We start from the raw sequence: 20431 nt of genomic DNA, 5'->3' as shown, positions 1-20431 counted from the left end.
GCCCTGAAGGCCTGATTCATAGACTATTTAAGCAGCTCTAAGTGTGGCTTGGGACATAGATTTATAATTGAGTACAAGCAGTGTTTTTACTAGATACACATCCATGTTAACTTCAATCTGCATTTACTTCAAAGGCCATAAAAGTCTCATTAGCCTCAAATTACACTCCTTTGCCAATAAAGAAGTCACGTATGAATGTATGTGATTTCAGATCTTCTTTGACTTCTTTTTATGTGTTGTGTTACCAGAAGTTGCCATTTTAAACTGAATATTTTGATTTGGATTGATTGTTTTTGATTGTTTGATTGGGTGATGCTTCCAACTAGCAAGTTTTTGCAAGCAAGTTTGTACACATTTTTCTAACACTTGAAGAAGTAAAAAAAAAAAAAAATGTTGAAAAAATACAACCCTGTTAGGGATAATAAATAAACAAATGACAAGTACTTTTCTTCCTGCAGACTCAGTATGTAAAGGTGTATTAAATAGCTGACTGGATACATATAGATGTGCATCAAACTGTTTTTGGTATAGTATTTAAAAACATTCTAAAACGCATAGTTTTCTATTTAAGATTAATCTCTAATTGTGATTTGTGACTTTCTGTTTACATCTTCCAGCCTTTTAAATGACGCACATAGCAAAATCAGCTAGTTCATGAATGTATAGCTAGCATGCCTTCTTCCTTATCTCTTGATACCCTTATTGAAAATTTTGCCATGTATCTTTCTCTGTGTATGAATGTGTATGTATTTCATGTGTGAAACTAACCTTATGAAAATGGTAATTTCTCTAATAATAAGTCAATAAACTGAGAAGTGGGATATTTTCTGCCTAATACTGTCTTTGCAAAACAATTGTCTTCATGAGACTTTTGTTTAAAAACTTATTGTATACAGTGGTCATACATAATTTATTACTTATGTAAACTTTTTGAAGAGACCTGTTTAATAAGAAATTATGAAAAACTTTGATTGCTTCTGTTGTCATTTAACTGGCTAACAACAATAACTTTTAATAACCTGAACACGTTACAATAAATAGTGGGTTTACTCTGACTTACCATCTTAGAATTGCTCTTTTATGGTATATATCTTGCCTGTGTTAATGCACTTGTCACTATCTGCTGTTTGTTTATGTCTTTACACTAGTTGGCAAAGGCTGCAGGTCTGTTTTAGGGCAGACAGTGGGGCTGAGAGAACTAGCTATATACTGTGTGTTAGCCAACAGTACATTTCTTTATGGGTTCAAGATCCTTAAAATCTAAATGTCTATATGTGCACGAATCAGAAATGTGAATTTGTGTATGCTCCTGTTAAGGTACAGGGGAAAATAAAACACATTGTATGAGTGGATTTAAGTCCCACAAAGCTAACTTTTGTTGGTCTTATTTCCTAGATAAGGAATCAGATAGCAAATTCAGTTTCAGGTCAATAATGAGTGTTTCCTTTTTCCTGTCCTTTTATCCTATTCAAGATAACGGCATATAAACAGATATTTGATCCAAAGGCACCCCGTAATTAGTATGGATAAATATTATTTATTAAGTCACATTTTTGACAGTTGTGTATTATCTCTAGTTTGTTTATCAACTGAGGATTTCCACTTTCCTTCATGTTGTCATTTTTCGTTCTCTCCATGCTGGTAATGTGTTCACTCTTGTTTATTTGTCATTCCCATTTTCTTTTCTTGTTTTGTTTCCTCTTTTTTTTCATTTGCTGTTTGCCCAGGCAAGTTTTTTCTCTATCCATTTTTCATCATCTGGTTTACTGTCTTTCCTTCTACCATGCCAATTTTTTCAGTGCTTCATTCCACATTTCCTTTTCTTATAATGTTACTACAAACTTCTGTGGTGTGTGTGTCAGGGGAATAGGATCTGTTGCTCCTCCCTGAGCACAGATTAAATCCTCAGTGGGTACAACTGGAAAATCTGCTTTGTGCTGCATGGTCAGAAAAGTGTACCAAAGTCAGGATGGGAGAGAGTATGAGGGAACACTACCCAAAATCAATTGCCTGCTGCTGACTTCTGTTGTTAAAGATGGTAGCAGATATCAGAAGGGAAGGCGGTGCTTGAGAAGGAATTTCAGGTGACCAGTAGCTGGCTGACCACTCTGAGTGCTAGGGAGCAGCAGCTGAGTGCCAGGAGCTGCCCCACGGGGGAGGATGAGCCAGGAGCTGTGGGCACTGCAGAGCTGGCAGGGAAATACTCTCGCTGATGGGGAATCCTCCTAAAGCACCCCATCGAGGCTGGGCTGGGGACAGGGACAGGACCCTGCCAGCGCCCAACAATCATGAGGCCAGGCAGGGTGAGGAGTGAGGTCCAGGGCTGACCTGGGGACCCAGTCAGGGCAAGATCCAGGCTGCACATGGATCTGGGCACAGGGCTCCCTGCAGCATAGCTCAGTCAGGGACTGATGGCCCTGGGCTGGATTGAAATTGGGTCCTATGGCCATGGGCAGGATGGGGGCAGGTTCCAGGTGAGGCTTGGCAGGGCCTGCAAGGACTGATGGTGCCCTCGGGGACACAACACTTACAGCTGTTACTGATTTGTCCTTCAGAAATTACGCTTAAGTTGCAAGTCCTTTGGAGGCAGCATCTGAGCCTATTATCTACCAGTGAAAATGTCAATAAAAATTTCAGTTCACCATAAAAAAAAAATATGATATTTTTCTGGCCTCTGATGTTCAGTTGTTTCAAAAATTTTGCAGTACAAGTGCTAAAATGAAGTCATTGAAGAATTCCAGGAGTTTTGAGAGAATGTAATATCTTTCTTTCAGATGCCTTTCCTTGTCTAAAAAAAATCAGCATAGGTGTCTCCTGTGGTTATTTTTGGGTTGTTTGGGGTTTTTATAGGTTTGTTTTGTTTTTTTCCCTTGTAATTTGAAATCACTGTCAATAGCTACTTACCTTGTTTTTTTCTGCTCTTGAAAACTGATTTTGTATCTTCATGAGACAGAGTCCTGACTGAAAACAGGAGCTTGTAGTTCACTTATATATGTTTCATATATAAATGTGTGTTCACCTTATCAAATGTAAAATATCAGTATCAGTTTCCTATAACAAGGATTTTTTTAGCTGTGGAATTGTGATTTGTTGTTTTGAGTTGAATAATGGGTAAAAAGGAACTCCTCTATTTCTTTGTACAGGGAGAAGAATGTAAATATTAACAAGTGCTGTGTGTTTATTTTTACTACATGTAATGATTAGCACATATATATGAGTGACTTGTGTTTCATTAAAAATTAACAGAATTGTTGTATGACTTGCCTTCTATCTAAAAATTAAAAGTAGGAACATGCAAGAAGGTAACGTTAGATAGTTGTAACATTATGTAGGTAAAAATCTGACTTTTGATAGATTGTATCACGCTTTTGTTTTTCTTTTCAGTTTCCATTGTTCCTTTTTGTGAGACATAGAACAAAGAAAACAGATACGAAAATGAATAACTTTGTACCTAATTTTGACTAACTGTTCTCACACTTCCTTTAAACTAATGTAATGGTATTAAATTAATTGGAATTTATGAATTAGATGGAGGTAAATTAGGTTGTCATACAGAAGAATAGGCATACCTGTGAAAAATACTTATATATAGAAATTATATCATAACAAAGGAAGATTATCCAATGCAGAAAAACATGTAATGAATGTTTGCTGTGGGAGTGCAAACATGCTTAAAAGGGAGATGCTGTTTATTTAGGGCAGAAAATACCCTGGAGCTAACACTTAAATGTGATACCCTTCCTGAAAGCAGCAACATTTGGGCTGTGGTTTGGTTTGGAAGCATATATGGGAGCAGAAATGTTTGGTTTGTGGTATAACCTCTGACAAGTTTGTGGCTTCAATTTTCTGCTCTCTTACCTTACATGTCTTTGGAAACATATAGCTAACTATGGTGCCTAAAGTTCATAAAACATTTGTGGGCCTTGGCATGGAATTAATGTATGAATTTAATTGTTTGGCTTGGGGTTTGGTTTTTTATTTAGATTTATGCCAATATGAATGTGTCTGTTGATTTGAATTGCTTGTTTCCTCTTGGCCACAGGCTGACTGAGTGGGCTGGACTTCACTGGAAAGAGCCATTTCACTGGGGAAGTGGAATAACAGTGGATCTATCCCTGCGCTACTTGCTGGGAAGTGCTGTGCATTGCCAGGATTAAGCCAACGCTGAAGTCTGGGATGGGCCTTAGGGACAAACACTCCCTTGTTTCTTCTGACCTTGGGATTTTTCTACGGCCAGTCAGCTGAGACACCTACCACACATCAGCTTTTGGTTTTTTGCTGCCTGAGCAAGGTTACGTCTTTCCCTCACTTCATCTCCTTTTAACTACTTTTTTATTTTGTTAGTTTTCACTGTCCTTGACTGATTAATTTTCTCCTGGCTGTGGAAAAAAGAGCCCTGCTGATGTTGATTTAAATAATGTCGAAACCAATGGGACTCCTATGGCTGCCTTTGATCTTCACCCCAGTGTGTGTCATGTTGAATTCTAACTTCCTCCTATGGATAACTGCACTGGCTATAAGATTTACTCTCATCGATGGCCAAGCACAATACCCAGTTGTTACCACGAATTATGGCAAAATACGTGGTTTAAGAACACCTTTGCCCAATGAGATCCTTGGTCCAGTGGAGCAGTACCTGGGTGTTCCTTATGCCTCTCCTCCAACTGGGGAAAGGCGATTTCAGCCACCGGAGCCACCGTCGTCTTGGACGGGTGTCCGCAACGCCACACAGTTTGCCGCTGTCTGCCCACAGTACCTGGATGAGAGGTCACTGCTCAACGACATGCTGCCAGTCTGGTTTACAGCCAATCTGGATACTGTGGTGACATATGTTCAAGATCAAAATGAAGACTGCCTATATTTGAATATCTATGTGCCCACAGAAGATGGTAAGTACTCTTAAGGACCATGCTGCAGTGCACTCACCAGTTCTGGACACGAGTAGTAGCCAGGTCTTTAAAGCATCTTGCTCCATTTCCTCCATGTTTTATCTGTAGAAATGGATCATGCCTCTGATCACGCATTATAAGTAATACTTTGTAGATTGAACACGCTTGCATGAATTCTCTCTCATGTTTCAGTGTAACACCAAACCACAATTTCATTTGCAGGCAGTGGCCAGGGTGCATAAGCCAGTCTTAAGTTTACATCTGAACTACAGCTGAGCATCATTCACAAGAGAGGAAAGGGGAAATAAACATTAACCAGAAGTAACATAATTATTTTCCCATGCATGAATGGTACGAATACTGCCACATACTCATTTTTAAAGGAGAATTTCCCTAATTATTTTTTTCTTTAGTTTTATTATAATACCTCTGAGCCTGCTGTTAACTCTATTTGATTTAAATAGATAATAGAAAGTAGTTATAGTAGTTCAGTCTGCAGTTTTTTTCCAGGATTTTTACCTATGAAACTTTTCAGTTTCAACTTGTTTTTCTTCATTCAATAAATTTAAAATGAGGTAAACATGATTTTATTATTCAGAGCTGAACAGGTGGCCTTAAACTTTCATCTGTTTTCTGCAATCCTCTCTCAAGAGGGCTACTTTAAACCACCTTCTATAGACAAAAAGGATGAACACAACTGGTAACATACAACTCTTTGAATGTTTTTGTGATCTCGATCGTAAAAATTCTAGCTTTATGGCATGCTGAATGTATCTTTTGTGGTTCTGAACGATATTTCTTCCTATAGACAAGAAGACCTGTTTTCATCAGGCCCCAAATGAGTAAAGTTCATTCTATATTACAAGGAAATAAAAAATTCTACTGGCAATTGTATTTAATATTCTGCTAAAAGCCAGTTCTTTCAGTCACTTAGAATGTAGTTACCAATGCATAACATGACAGATTTCTCCCAGATATGCAAATCCCTTCATGTTAGCTGAGGGTTTGATTTGCATAACAAAGGCATTGTTATTTCTCAGTAACCTTACTCTAAATATGCAAATGTTGTACTTTGATTATTATAACCCATCTGCCTTGATTGGCTTCTATACTCAGAATTTCTAAGCTGTTTGCCAGCAATAAACTTACCACCTTCTTTTCCTGTTCTCATCAGCTGAAGCAAAAACCTGAAAGCTAAAAATAAAGGGGTAAGGTTTTGGAATACTGGGAGGTCTGCAAACATAAATACTACCAAGCTGCTTAAATGAAAAGTGCTCTGAAAGAAAAGCTATGTGTATGGGGCTCTGTGTGTGCGTGTGTATGTGTGTGTGTGCGCGTGCATGTAGACAAAGGAGCAGATCTTTCCACTCAGTTCTTTCCTTCTTGAGTCTCATTGCATTTTATCTCACTCCTTGGATAATAACAAAGATCATTCTTTCCCAAATTTGTCTATGTTCTGGATTTTATCCTGCAGCTTTTAATTGGTTACTAGGGTAAGTTTGCTCTAAGAAAACATTTCAGGTTAAGACTTTATTTGTTCTTGCTGAAGGAATATCAGCTCTGCTCACTCAGTCTTATTTTACAGCCCGGTGTTAATAAATTCATATATTCCTCCAATCTAGTAATAAGAAGTCTCATCCATTAATTAAGGAAGACAGGAAATTAGACATGGAAAAATATATACAAATGTCTAGGAAAAGAATATTTGGTATCAAATGGATATTAATAAAATACTGTGTGCTGAATGACTAACAACCTATAAAATTTGTCATCTGGCATGTAATAGCTAATGACATTTGCTGTTAGATTAAAAACAGAAAGGACTGATAAATTTAATTTTACCTGTTGCAGACCTTTTTGTCCACTTAATTCCACAAAAAGTGTATGTCTTACTCTTCCTCCTGGTTTTAGATTTTTTTTCTACAGTAAATAGCATGTAAAGGGAATCCATTTTCTTTTATATATCCTCTTCATAAAATAAGCCCATGCATAAAAGAGTATATAGCTGAATAATGAGAGAATAATCAGAGCTGAAGGCAAGATTGTTCCTGTACAATATGACAAGCATTTTTAACAGGTTTCAATGGGGAATGAGAAACTTAAAAATGAATAAATGGAATACATGATGTTTTATTTGTATGCAATATATCCTATCACTAGTTAAATATAAGTCAGTGTGGCTTTTTTGGTAAGGAAAATATGCAGCCTTCTGCTCATAAAGATGATTAAGGAGAACTGACCTACAGATCACATCTCCTAAGCTAGTGTGTCTGCAAATCATCCTAAACATAAATAGCCTTAAATTGTAGTCCATACAATCTGATTAAACACATTATGCTTCATTATATGAGTCTTAGTTGGCAAAACTAAGCTACGTTATTATGAAGATAGACCATGAAATTAGTTTTTGAAGCAAGGTCTCAAAGCGAGTGACTTTGAGTTAAATTCACATTTTCAATTCTTTCTCAAGTACAGATTTATCTAAAAGAGCTTTGAAACTGTTTTGTGTTTGGAAGGAAAGGTGGATGGAATCATCCAAACTGACTTAATGTTCTGACTGGGAAACTTAATCTGAGTCATTTTAAGCTATCTTTTTTTTTCCAAAACTTCGGTGAAAAGAATTGATGAACAACTCTAATGAATTAACTGTGTTCACATGCAGGGCTTACTTTAAACCAATTCTAGTGAATAACTAATCAAAAGGCAGCTCAGGTTTGGTGGGTTTTTTTGTTTTGTTTTGTTGGGGGGGGGGGGGTTGTACTATCTAGCATGACCTGTTTCTTATCACTTGTGTGGTTTTGTCAAAGGGAACCAAATTTTGATCATGTACTTCGAATAAAGAATTTAAGAATAAATGCATACGTGCATTCATCTGATTTCAGAATTGCTTCACTGGAATTCTGCCAGTATAAAGTAATGGAAATAAGAGTAGAATACAGTCCCTTTAACTGGGTAGATTAATTATTTACAATAAAATAGTTTGCAATGTTGCTGCTTCTGCCTAAAGAAGTACAATGAAATTAAATGACACAAAGGTCTATAGTTCCTTAAAATAGTTGGAGCATCTAGGTAAAGAAATTAAAATGCCCTGTTACACAGTTTATATCTGTATTGATCATAGACTTTTTTTTGGTCCTTAAGATTCTGGATTTCAAATGTCAAATAGCAGCAGAATCCTGTCAGAACTTTCCGCGTTAAATAGTTCCTACAAAGCAAAAAGTATCTCTGTTTTTAGGAGCTTTTTTTTCATCTTAGGTGAAAATATTATTTATGATAGAAATCAAAACACATACCTAACAGAATATTTCTGCAATTCTGTCCATGTGAATTTTTATTCTTTTGCTGTTGTTCATTGGACAAATGGTTTGTACTGACACTTTCCTTAGAGTATCACTTATATTTCAGAGAATCTGGAGTAGCTAGAGAATTTTTAGTGTTCCTTTGCCTTTGGAAGGGAAAGAATTGCAACCACTATAATCCATTGAGATTTTTTTTTTTTTTTGGTCATAATAAGTATAAGTAAAAATGCAGTTATTTTAAACATACACAGTATAAGCAATAAAGATAAAATTTAGCAAACTGCTTTTATTTTATATGTCAAACCTATAACCATAAGAAATTACTCAGAACTGAAACAAATAATGTATTTATAGTAAAATTTTAATTTTATTCAAATTGCTTTCTAAACATTACGCTTGATCTTCAGACTCATTTGTGTGGGTATATGTTCTCTCTGCTTTTCTAGTTACTATAAACTGTAATTTTCCACAAGAATACTTGAATTTTTTGAGGAGGTCATCTAGGGAAATGATATTGAGGACAGTCTGTTTATTATAACTTCAGTCTGAATATGGGTTTATCTACAGTGGAAATGCTAGATTGAAGAGGACACACTGTTAATCGGCTGTGCTTAATCCCTAGCCTTTATCATTTGAGTCTGTGGATGCTGAAGGAGATTGCTAACTCCTATCATAACTGGGTAAAAAAAAAATAACAGAAAACAAAGAGAAAAGACCCTTAATTTAGATTTCTTTCATGATAAACTTCAAAACTGTATTAACAGCAAGGCCAGATAAAAAAACCCCAAAGAACAACATGAACAAGTCTTTGGTTTTTTGTTTGTTTAAAACCTGCTCGGTTCAGATCAAAACAGAAAATAAAATAAAAAAAGATGTCTTTCTGTTTTCTTTGCATGATCAGTAGTAAGCATATATACTTCATTTAGTTTGGTATATGGATAGAGGGTACATTTTACACAAGTGGGTAGCTACTCAACCACCGTATATCTGTTAGGAATTAACTAATGAAGTATTTAGCATCTTCAGAGGTTTGCTCACTAAAAATGCTCTGTAAGCTATTGTCTCATTTACATCACAATAAATACAGCTGAAGTGACAATAAAAGGTGGTAGGCCATGATACTTCTTATTAAGGCTGAATGGGCAGGTCATGATTTTTTCATTAGATTAGGGAAACTATTGTCCAGGATTAGTGGTATATTTAACTGTGGGCTACCAGGAAGAAAAAAGTCTCGGGCAGTAGCAAAGAGATCAACAGTGTTCCTTCTCTGAGCAGTGATTTGAAGGAAAGGTACCTGCATCTTTAGACTTTGTGTCTATTTGACTAAGAAATAAATAAGTTAAACACTTGAACAAAGCTGATAAAGAAGATATGTGTTAGGTGATTTCTATAGCTTGCATACTGTGCAACTTTTTCATATTAGTCAGATGTCTGCTTAGTATATAACTGAGTGTTTACAGCCTTCTCCTTGCTGTTGAATTTCAGTGTCTGTTTAACTTGGAAAAAGTCTTTTTATCAAAATTATACTGATAAAGCTTAATTGATAAAAAATTGGGGGGGTTCCCTTTTTTTTTTGGAGGGGGGGGAGAGATAGGAGAAAGATGAGTCCCATCTTTACAATTATTTGACAGCATGGAATAAAGAAAAGTAAGCTCTTCAATGGCTTCTTTATTAATATGAGGAATAAGAGTCCATACATAAAAATAGTAACAAAGTGTACAAGATGGGTAAAATAATGTACAACATTATTTTTGTTGAATTATTAGTAGGTGATAATAGTAGTAGTAACTTTTATTTTCCAGATAAACCTGAATTTCTAGAGAGTACATTCTCCTAAACATCATGTAGGTTCAAGTCTCAGTAGATGCATATCTGACATTTATCAGGTAATCTCAAAATTCCAGTTGTTCTATTAGTTCTTCACTACTTTTGTAAATTTAAGTAGCTGCTTAAGAAATAAAATTCAGGATTTATGTATATAGCTTTAAGAAATTAAGAACCCAATCTCTCTTGTTTACACATTTATAGTTTTGATTCCTCCTCAAAATCTTTATTATGTTTTTTTTAAAGTCAACTATAATTTGTGTAATTGGTATAGGAACATAGAGTTTTACTTCTGTTTTCTGAAGTATTTTTAAAAGCAAATTAATCAAATTTAGTTATATTCTTAAAAACATTTTAAATCTGTTTTAAAACTTATTTAGAAGTGGTTTTTTGAATCAATGATAATTTTTGAACCGTTTCATATTACAAATAATGTTTTTCTGAGACAAAACAGAAAATAGCAAGAGTTTGTTCTTGGTTTCAACATTGCCAGAGTTTTTGCCAATGACTTGTTTATTATTAACCTCCACCCTTTCAGTCAATTCTTTGTCTGCTTTGGAAAAAAACAAATTAGTTATTAAAATTCTCTTGTTATTTAAATTCATTTCAGCTTATACTGTACAAAACTTATACACAATAAGACATACCCTTTTGTAAAATGCTTGTATCGCTTTCCAAAGTGAGAGGGATTAATAATAGATAACGATTATAGTACAAAATGATAACGTTGGAATTACTGCATATAATCCCAGTTGAACATAAACATAAACTTTTTAGCAACAGAGAGAAAACAGCTCTCCATTGTGAAAGATAAACTCCCCATTGTGTCAGCACCTCAAGCCAATTCTTTCACTGTTAGGGTCCAATATATCCCTTCCTCCTAATCCAGAAATGTTGTAGCATCTGTGAGAAAGAAGAAGGCATATGTCTGACTCCCCTCTGCCTACCAGGATAAAGCTGTGGGTAATCCAGGCCCTTATTTTACATTCTTGCTTTTAACAGTCACAAATACCTTCTGACACCACATAACAGGACTCTAATCTAGATCAAATAAAGTTCTTAAATCCTTAGAGCTAAATTCAGATTTAGTTGCTGATTTCAGAATGTTGTCCTTCCCTCTAGGAGTTGCCCATTCCACAGCACTTTACAGGATTGCACCCAAATGGCCTTTTCAGGAATTGATACGCCGTGGGATCTAGCGAGAAGGCTCAGCATTCAATATGACATTATCTAATCTGAACAGGATTTTGGCACAGTTTCCTAGAGTCTCATCATTGCCTCACATTGAAAAGCCTGCTAGAATGGGAGGAATGCTCTTTAAAACACGATGAATTAATGTTTCTTCTGCAAAGACAAATTAATGTTACCATCCTTTTAGTCTAAGAACAGTGCCTTTGGAGATGTAGAGGCTGGGCCATTTGGCTCAGTGATGCAAAAGAAACAGTCTTTAGTCATGTGGGTCATGACACAGATCAGACAGGCGATTTTACTTCACACTGCCCATTGATTCACACTTGTCTCTTCAGGGTGCTTTTGTGTTTTTTTGGTGTGGGGTTCTTTTTTTTTAATGTAGTTTTCCTCTGCATTCCTGCAAAACATGTCTTTGTATGCTGCTGCTTTTCACTCTGTGTCTTCTTGCTTTCTGACAAAATACAAATCAACATGACACCTACTAGCACTGAGGCAGTGCCTCTGTCCTAGGGCAGTGCAGTGGGTCCTCAGCAGGCTTCTGGGTAGTAAATAATGTGGAAAATGCTCAGATCTTAGCAGTGGCATGGCTATACCATTTTTATTAGCTTTGATTTCCTATTAAGGTTCTGTGATCTCATTGATCTTCCTTCAGGTATTTTTTGCATAGGTCAGAAAGTTTTGAAAGTTACTTGTATCTTTTGATTCAAATTTGGTTCAGTTTCCCTTGCTTAGCACATTAATTGCGGCCTCAGATAAAACCGACACTTGCTGAGTATCTCAACTAAGTCACAAGGCTCATAAATCAGTCCGCATCTGTGGAAATACTTAAAGGAATTGTCCCCACATCAATGTGATAGTCATAAGTAGTATGTGAACCAAGCAACCATGCAATTATGTTCTAGAAATGTTTAGGTATTTACAAAAGAAATTAACACAAATTCAAAATAAAGCAAATGCTCATCATTTCCTCCTCAGAATTCCTGACAAAAATGTTTGACAAAAATCTCTCCTGAACATAATAGCTTGTTGCACGGTGCTTTGGTTTGTCATACTTTTTAATGTGAAAGAATATCTCCAGTATTCAAATCTTTACATCAGTGCTTCTTGCTTAAGATTCCAGATAAAGTTAAAAGTCTCAGAATGGCATATAATCAATTACATATGCTCACATTTTGTGATAGCATTAGTTGAATGTATTAGTTGTTATCCAAACAGAAAAAAGAGTGTTAAAAATAGCATATATTTAATTTGTGTTTGTGATATTACCATCATCTGAGGGAATATGGATGAATTTATTTTCTTAGGGTATAGGGCTTTTTTAATGTGGACATTGCTCCTGGTACCCAAAGAGGCAAACAATTAGAAATAATTATTATACAACCATGAAAATGAACTAATGCTTACAGCTCTCTGGTGCTGATGTGTTAAAAATCCATTACAGAAATGTTATAATAAAAGGAAAATTTGTCTTTTACAGTTCTTGCTGTAGGCAAATTTATAGTGAAGAATACATTTATTTGCAATGCTAAGCCAAATTTCTACACTACAAATAGGGAACTTCAGTCACAAATAGAATTTCTGGTGCCTCGTTCCAAAATGCTTGTTAGTGCTGGGTTGGTGTTAAATGGATTTTTAATTGACAGGGTGTGACACATTTAATCTAATGGAGAGAAATTACTTCGTGCTGACTCAAATGACTATCCGATTAATCACTGGTAATGTTTACAAGCCATCATAGCTGGAAATCACGGATACATTGTCTGATTTAGTAAATATGCAGTAGGGCAAATGAAAACCCAATCCAAATATATACATTTCATCCTCTTACAAATAAATTAGAATCAAATTATCTTTTATGTGGTATTTTTAGTGTGACTAGGAAATTTCAAGTAATAACTCTGCATTTGTCATACTGCCCCAATGGTGAGGCTTTCGCTGGCTCTTCATGCTTTATGCAGCCAGCAGAGGGAGCACAAGTTACCGGCAAACTCATTTTTTCTACCTCGGCATCATTGGGAGCGCCGCACATGACGCTGGTGAATACAGTAGTAAAACATGCAAACAGGTGCTGGTTTATGCCCTTTAAACAGATCGGAAGGGATCCTATCCGCCTTTCCCAAGCTGAAAATTAGTAACGTTGCAAGTGTTCCTTCTATTTTTGTGGACTGAGGAATTCATATATGGAATAAAACCTATCCAACCAAAACATGCACTTACACTGACAAACTTACACAAACTAATTTATCATTATAAAATAATAAAGGTTTAGATGAGAAGCATACTGAGGATGCACCAGTTTGTAATTGAATACCAAATAATAATACTTGCTTTGAAATTCTTATAAGGCATTCGATGGCAGAATTGATTCCAAAGTAGACAATTTATCTGTTCAGTTATGGTGAGTTAGTAGAAACATTCCTATGTAAAAAGGAATAATTTTGTTCTTCTAATTTATAACCTCAACTTAGACAGAGGCAGATTTTTTTTTCAATGGTGCCATTGACTCCCCATTTTCTGTATTACAGTTATACAGCTGAATCATGCAAAATGCCAAATGTGTTTTGCATCCACAGACAAAAATGTTAAGCATGCTGAAGTTTCATCCTCACTGACAGTACAAAGTGTTTAAAGGTTATGCTATCATTATTTTGGAATTAACAGTATAACTAAGCTATATTAAGTCAACCAATGTGCCAAATTACACTTCCGGGCATAATGTATCTGATTCAAAAGGACTGGTACATTTATGGTCTTGCTGATTTGAGATGCTTTTATTGTCAGGATTCCCTCTACCTAAACAATAGGTCTTGTGCTGCTTTCAGGGAACAGGTGCAATAGGCTGAGTTGCCACTGATGACTGGGTGTGTCCTTGGGAGCTGGATCAAATCAGATGTTTACTGTGATGATGTGTAAAACTATCCATATGGAATAATTGCTATGCTTTGTCACTAACAATTACCTCAAAGTGTATTTAAGTCAAAGAAAATGACACAAACAGTTTACAGAAGAGAACAGCTTAGTATAACAATCTCTCAGTCGGAATATTTTAACTAAAACAGACTGAAGAAAGAACTGAATACAAATAAACGTGGTAATGTGAACTTAAAAGATGGGAAAAGTTTCTAAAAATCATGCTGCATGGTTTATTCTTTATTTTCATTCTCAAGGGACTATCTATAATATCTTCAGTCTTATTCCTGGAACTATATCATCTGATGGTTTAGTTTAGATCCATCTACTGATGGATCAAATAAGTAAGCTTTTATTCTTAAGTGTAGCCATTTTCACAATAAATCGCTGAGGGATGTTCAAGCCATATTTCTTTTCTCTTTATTCCGTTTCACTATTCCTTGCAACAGCTTGTTACTGACTTTTGCCACTCTTTGCTCATGTTATAAGTGAATACCTTTGCTCACTTTAAAAATGAATACCATAAAGTAGATGTAGCCTCAGTTTTCATTTCCACAAAAGGTGTTACCCAGATATTCTTATCTTTTTTTTTTTAACCAAAATTACACACAAAAAGCAGCAAAAGGTGAGAAAACATCAGCTATGGCTCCTAAACAATTTTTGGAAGGGAGAAAGCTGTCAAATAGGTGGACCAGAAAATTAGCTATTGAGTGAGTGTGAATGGATCAGGTGAAGAGAGAAAGCCTGATTCTCAGTCATGTCTTAGTCCTTGTGTACTGGTGGGCCCCTTTGGTGGGCCACTCAGCTATGCCTGGCAAGCTGCATTTGGGCTATAGGGTAGTACATGAGCATCCTAATGTATCCTACGGTGGTACATTAGGGTTTTCTTTAATTTAGTTGTTTGCTGTTGTTGTTTTCATTTTTCGTTTTTAGCTGAACAGCTCTTGTTTGCATTTTGGTTGTCATCATGAAATGTTTGTCCCACACCCCATTGTATAAATAGGCCCAGCAAGTATTTGGGATATTGCAAGACTCAAGAGGGGGATAATGTTCAGATACTGAAAGTGTCAGTTCTCTAAATTCATAAAGTGCCTATAAAAATGCCTGAGCATCTAGGAAGCCAGTGAAAGATCTCCATCGTGTAACACCTATCTTGCTTTAGTTCAACCAGTCATTTTCAGCTTTTAGCACCTTTGAAAATGTGCCCTGTAATACTTAAGATAATTTTCTATTATTCTTAAATAATTGAAGAAGTTAGTAAGTAATGATAAGTTTAGAAGGTACCAGCATGTATCAGGTTTTAAAGATATAATGAAATTAATAGTTTAAGCTGTTTGTGAGTGCTGCTTCCGGATGTGTTATTTCTTAATACTGTATCAAACTTCTAAATGCATGCTATTTTACCATGCTTGTTTTGCATATCTAATGCAGTAAATCAGGATGGCTTAGTGTATTAACTGACTTCTTTCAAAATCCAGATAAATAGCTTTTGGATTTGCTTGTCTATATTAGTTTTTTTCTCTGGTGATCTTTTTCCTGCTTTGCCTCAACAGAAATTGTAAGATAGTCACCATTAGTTCCTAAAACCAGATGATTCAGCAGTTTTTTCTGCATTATAAATGGAGCTAGTTTGAAGTGTGTTTTTCATCATGAGGTACTTAGTAACCCTTTTTTTTTGCTGTTTTGTGACTTTTCTATTTCTTTTGTAGTTGGAACCACAAACCCTTACTAATTTGCCTTCCAATTTCTCCATTTCTTGTACAGATTTATTACAGATTTCTTGTTTAATACAGACATGTGAAGCAAAATTACCTGGGGTTTTGTTCCCCCTTTTTTTTTAAATCTCCCAAAGGAATTGTATTGCTTAGGTACATTGGGACTGAGCTGGTCTGAGGGCATTTCTAACAGAGAGAGATGTGAGATAGTCTATCTGCTGCCTTTGTGTCTTGGTTGTCCATTTAGAAAATTAGGATCATATTGATTTTTTCTGATTAGGGTTAGAAACAACTGCAGGGAGGAAATGTCTGTGGGTGATAAAAGGTTCAAGTTACTTCCTATATACTTACAACCTAAAAGACTACATTCTTGCTTTTATTTGTGTGCATAGTTTTTTCTAGGCTCTATCTTATTCCCCTCTGTGACCCATTTACTGGTAGCACTTTGCATATCATTGCATTGTATTGTAGCAAAACTCTGGAAGGTCCAAAGGGCAATAGATTTGGGAGCCATTGTACCATGACGATTTTAAAGAATTAAGAACTTTAAAACTAGGTCATCTAAAAGATGATCTGACTCATTTACTGATAGAAGTGTGAAGCCTTGCTATCAAAGTTTACATTTAATTATTTACTCTCATTTAATTCTTTACTCTCAATCTTCACAAACTAAAGTCAGAAATGACATGTCAGATAGAATTTTTCCAAGAGATAAAAGACATATAGGAAATAAGACTTATGCCAGAAGAGAATCCTGAGGCATTCAAATACTGAAAGATGGGAAAAACTTTGTGGTTGGATAAGGCATATAAGCTACCAGTGTAATGTATTTAAACTCAGAAGGGATCAGATAAATTGCTGATGAATGAAAAAAAGCTGCATAGTTAATAGTTTTCTTTCATAAAGCTTGCCAAAAGCATGAAGTCAGAAATGGATTTTGGAGGAAAGTATGCTGTTTGTAGATGCAACATAATGGCTTGGAATGTTTCTGTCAGTCCTTCAATTTTCTTAATTATTGCTCATTTAATAAATTACTCCGGAGTACAATATAAAGTGTTTGCTCTAGAAGATCTGCCAGCTGGCTATGACCTAGTTAACATAACCCTTGTAGATCATTGTGAAACAAATGCTTCGTATGACCTATAAACACCCTCCTGAGACTGGACCTAATGGGATATGTACTTGTACACTGGGTCCAGCTCTTTGGGACCTCCAGATACATTCTTTATGCATGGAACTTGTTTAATGCCCTTTTCATTCAGCTAAGACTGTGTAGACCAAAGAACCTAACCCTTGCTGACTGTTTTCACTTTTTTGTGGCTGTTAAACAACCCTTAGAGGGGGCAACAAACTACTTTTTTTTTCAGAGCCTAATTCTTCAAAGACATTGTATTCTTTTTGCATGCAGCACATTTACTTTGTGTAGAACTAGAAAATGTTGTTTTTTACGTAACCCAAGAGGTAGTTATTACTAGCAAATATCACACATTTCCCTGGTTCCCATTTCCTTAGTACAGCACTTGGTTGTGTATTCCCTAGCTTGATTTCTCTGGTCAGTTAGCTGTAACCCTGCCTGTGAGCTTGGTGTGATTTCCAAGTTTAAATCGTTCCATGGTGGACGTGTTCCCTCTCTACTGGCAGGTGCATTGCTCTGTCTTCCCCACAATGAAGAATGACTGAAAAGACTTCAGACACAATTGGGCTATTGCAGTACAAGAGATAGTTACATGAGTTGACTATGTGCACATTCTTAATCTACTATAAATGTCCTGACTTTTAACCTAGATGTAAAAAGCATTAATGAAGGATGCTTAAGCTAATGCATTTTATCCTATATTTATTGTGAGTTTAAGGTACACATACTATGAACAGCCACAGTTTATTTAATGTGTTGTAATAGTAATGATTCACACCCTGAGAATTTAAACATGTGTCAGCTCTAGTAATCAAGATGACATATGAACATGTAATTGGTAATTTTATCCTAGTCATACCTGAAGGTAATGTGAACTTCAGCTGAAACAGAATAAAATAGCAAGGGCTATCACTCTGTATGTTTATCAGCATAAAACAAGGGTGAGTCCTCCCACCCCCACATGATATATTGATCAAATGAATTAGCAAAGTTTTCTCCTTTCTTATCAATAATATGAATTTGGTCATTTGGAAATCACAGATAGATTGTACCTGTGCTTTGCTATGTTCTTTGTGGAAATTTTGAGACCTGCATTTATTAGCACTTTTTTTTAACAACACAGAGAGTGACATACTCCTGCAGCCTTCATGCCACTCATACATAGCCTATGATAGTTTCTGAAGTTTATGAAGAAATAGTTTTAAGAGCCTTATATATTGTTTTCCAAAAATATGTTGGCTTGCCTACAGTCCAGAAAGTGCATACACTCTTGTGAAGTTTTCATGAACAATGAAAAAGCACTAACCTATTTGCCTGATAATTGCTTTGAAAATTACTTTCATGTTTGATTGATATTTCTTGCAAAATTGTCTGTATACTCTGATAATTTGCATTACACTTCAGTACTCCCCGCTGCACAATTGTTTAGCATAGATAAGCTCGCAGGTAAGAGAGCTAAGGACAAACTCTACATTTTTGTTGAAAAGTTACACTTCATAGGTAAGGTCACCAGCCACAGAAATGAGTAAAGAAAAATAAAGTGTTCCTTTATTCTCTGACAAGGGCTGTCAGTGCTGTAGCTTGGAGGAAATTAGTTTAAGGACGCTGGTAGACCTCTCAGTTCTTCCCAAAAGGAAAACTTCTTATGATTTTAGGGGGGAGTTGTATGCTCTGTTAGATAAAATATAAGCACTATATTTGTTTTCTTAAGTTCAGCAGATGGTAGGTTGGATCTTGCCAGTCTTCTGTCAGAACACCCATTAAAGGAATATCTGATAGCAGCCAAGTCACTCAGTAGTGTCCAAGTTAAATACTTGGGCTTAACAATGGAGAAAACCAAGTACCTTTGGGAAGCAATCCAAAGCTCTATCAAAGCGGGGAACTGCTAACAGCAAATGTCCATGACAATACGCTTCTCTAGTTTGGACCTCACTGAGCAGAACTGACTTGCTAGGCAAAGTTGCTGAAGGAAGAAGCAGCAGCAACTGCCAAAAAAGCAATTTTTACAGTCACTGGGAAGGCCTGGCCCAAATTCCTACCAGCTCAAAGAGTATACAGAGAGTATTGTTCATCCTCTCCGGTGAGACTGGGTCATGGCAAAGTAGGTCTAAGCTGGTAAAGAAAACCTACATTTTTCCAGAAATAACAGTACAGATACTAAATAGATGGTTAAAAAAAGCTATGATGGGATACAGACTTTTCATTACGACCTTTCCTACTTTTGTTTTTTTCCTAAATAGCACAGCATCTTCACTATTTCTTAGCTATGCTCCCCTTAGTATATCTACTTTCTGCTTCCTCTGCAAATAAGGTACTTTTCTACATCAACCCTTAGCTTTTTATTTTCTCCTTTTGGACTTTTATTTACAGGTCTGAATAGGCATCTTTGGTAGGTTTTCTTTCATCTTTTAGTGCAGGCCAAAAGCAGTCCTTTGTCTAGTCATAAGTGTATTTGTGTTTTCCAGAAAAGTCCTAATCTGTACTATACTATGATTATGTTGAGATGTCTTCTCAGGGTTTTTTACCTGCACAGAGACTAGTTTTGGTGCCAGCTGTATGATAGGCCAATACTGACTTGTAAAGGATTTGTGTCATATTTCAAAATCTTAATTATACTGCAATAAGTGGAAATGAGGCCCAGGCAGTTTTTTGTATTAGGTTAAATGTATTTGTTTCAAGAGCAGTTAAAATGGGATTTTGCATAAACAAACTCTTAGTATCTAATATACCCCAAGTGTGTATATATACGTATGTGTGTTTGTATATATACACACACACATATATACACACATATAAATAAAATCCATTACTTTTGCCAAATTTCTTATCTAATCCATTCTTTAGCAATGTGAGATCAAATGTTTCAGCTGAAGGTGCAACCTGATCCCTTTTAAGGGCTGATGAGAGTTTTCCATCACAGTGAAGGTCATAATTACTTTGATTGATGAAATCTGAGTAGTTCAAGGGACTTTATTTCCATTTGCATTTGAATGTATTAATTGTGCAGTTATTAATGAGCATTTATTGCCTGGGTAATAAACGAGTCTTAAGCATCTTGCATATTCTCTCTCTTGAATTTTTCATTCTCATTCTTCTCTAGTTGTGATATTACCCAGGATGTACTCCTAGCTGTTTCTTTTGTTTGATTGTTTTCCTTCATTGATACATCATATGAACTTTACTATAGAAACATCAGTAGTTCCTGGAGTTTAAAAAAACCTTTTGTTACATCTTTGATATCTTGTGGACTTCTTTTTCCTCAATTCATTAATTTCTTGTCCAGTATTTCTTATTGGAGCTTTTGAAAATAATAGTGCTGTACTTTGTTGCACACAATGGCTGCCTGCCTATCTGTTGCACATCAGTAGCCACCTATTCATCCTTTTCTTTGCTGTTTCTAACTATCCAGATAGATGTTCCTGCTTAAAGAAAAAAAGAAGACTTATCAAAGTTTTTGCCTCATCACTT

General features: G+C 35.8%; 1 protein-coding gene across 3 annotated transcripts in view; it reads left to right on the top strand.

Annotated features, from left to right (window-relative positions):
• The first annotated feature begins 4417 nt into the window (after positions 1-4417).
• Positions 4418-20431, top strand: part of NLGN4X (neuroligin 4 X-linked) — a 127658-nt gene continuing 111644 nt past the window's right edge. For 2 of the 3 annotated variants that reach the window (XM_059817002.1, XM_059816995.1), the window contains exon 1: positions 4418-4889. In XM_059817002.1, coding sequence (XP_059672985.1) covers positions 4418-4889 — 472 coding nt within the window. Of the gene's footprint in view, positions 4894-20431 lie in introns of all 3 variants that reach the window. The other variant, XM_059817010.1, reaches the window with a different exon arrangement.

This window comes from Gavia stellata, chromosome 1, assembly GCF_030936135.1.
Source record: "Gavia stellata isolate bGavSte3 chromosome 1, bGavSte3.hap2, whole genome shotgun sequence".
Taxonomy (NCBI): Eukaryota; Metazoa; Chordata; class Aves; order Gaviiformes; family Gaviidae; genus Gavia; species Gavia stellata.
Note: the sequence above shows the minus strand (reverse complement) of the source record. Positions and strands in the feature narration are given on the sequence as shown.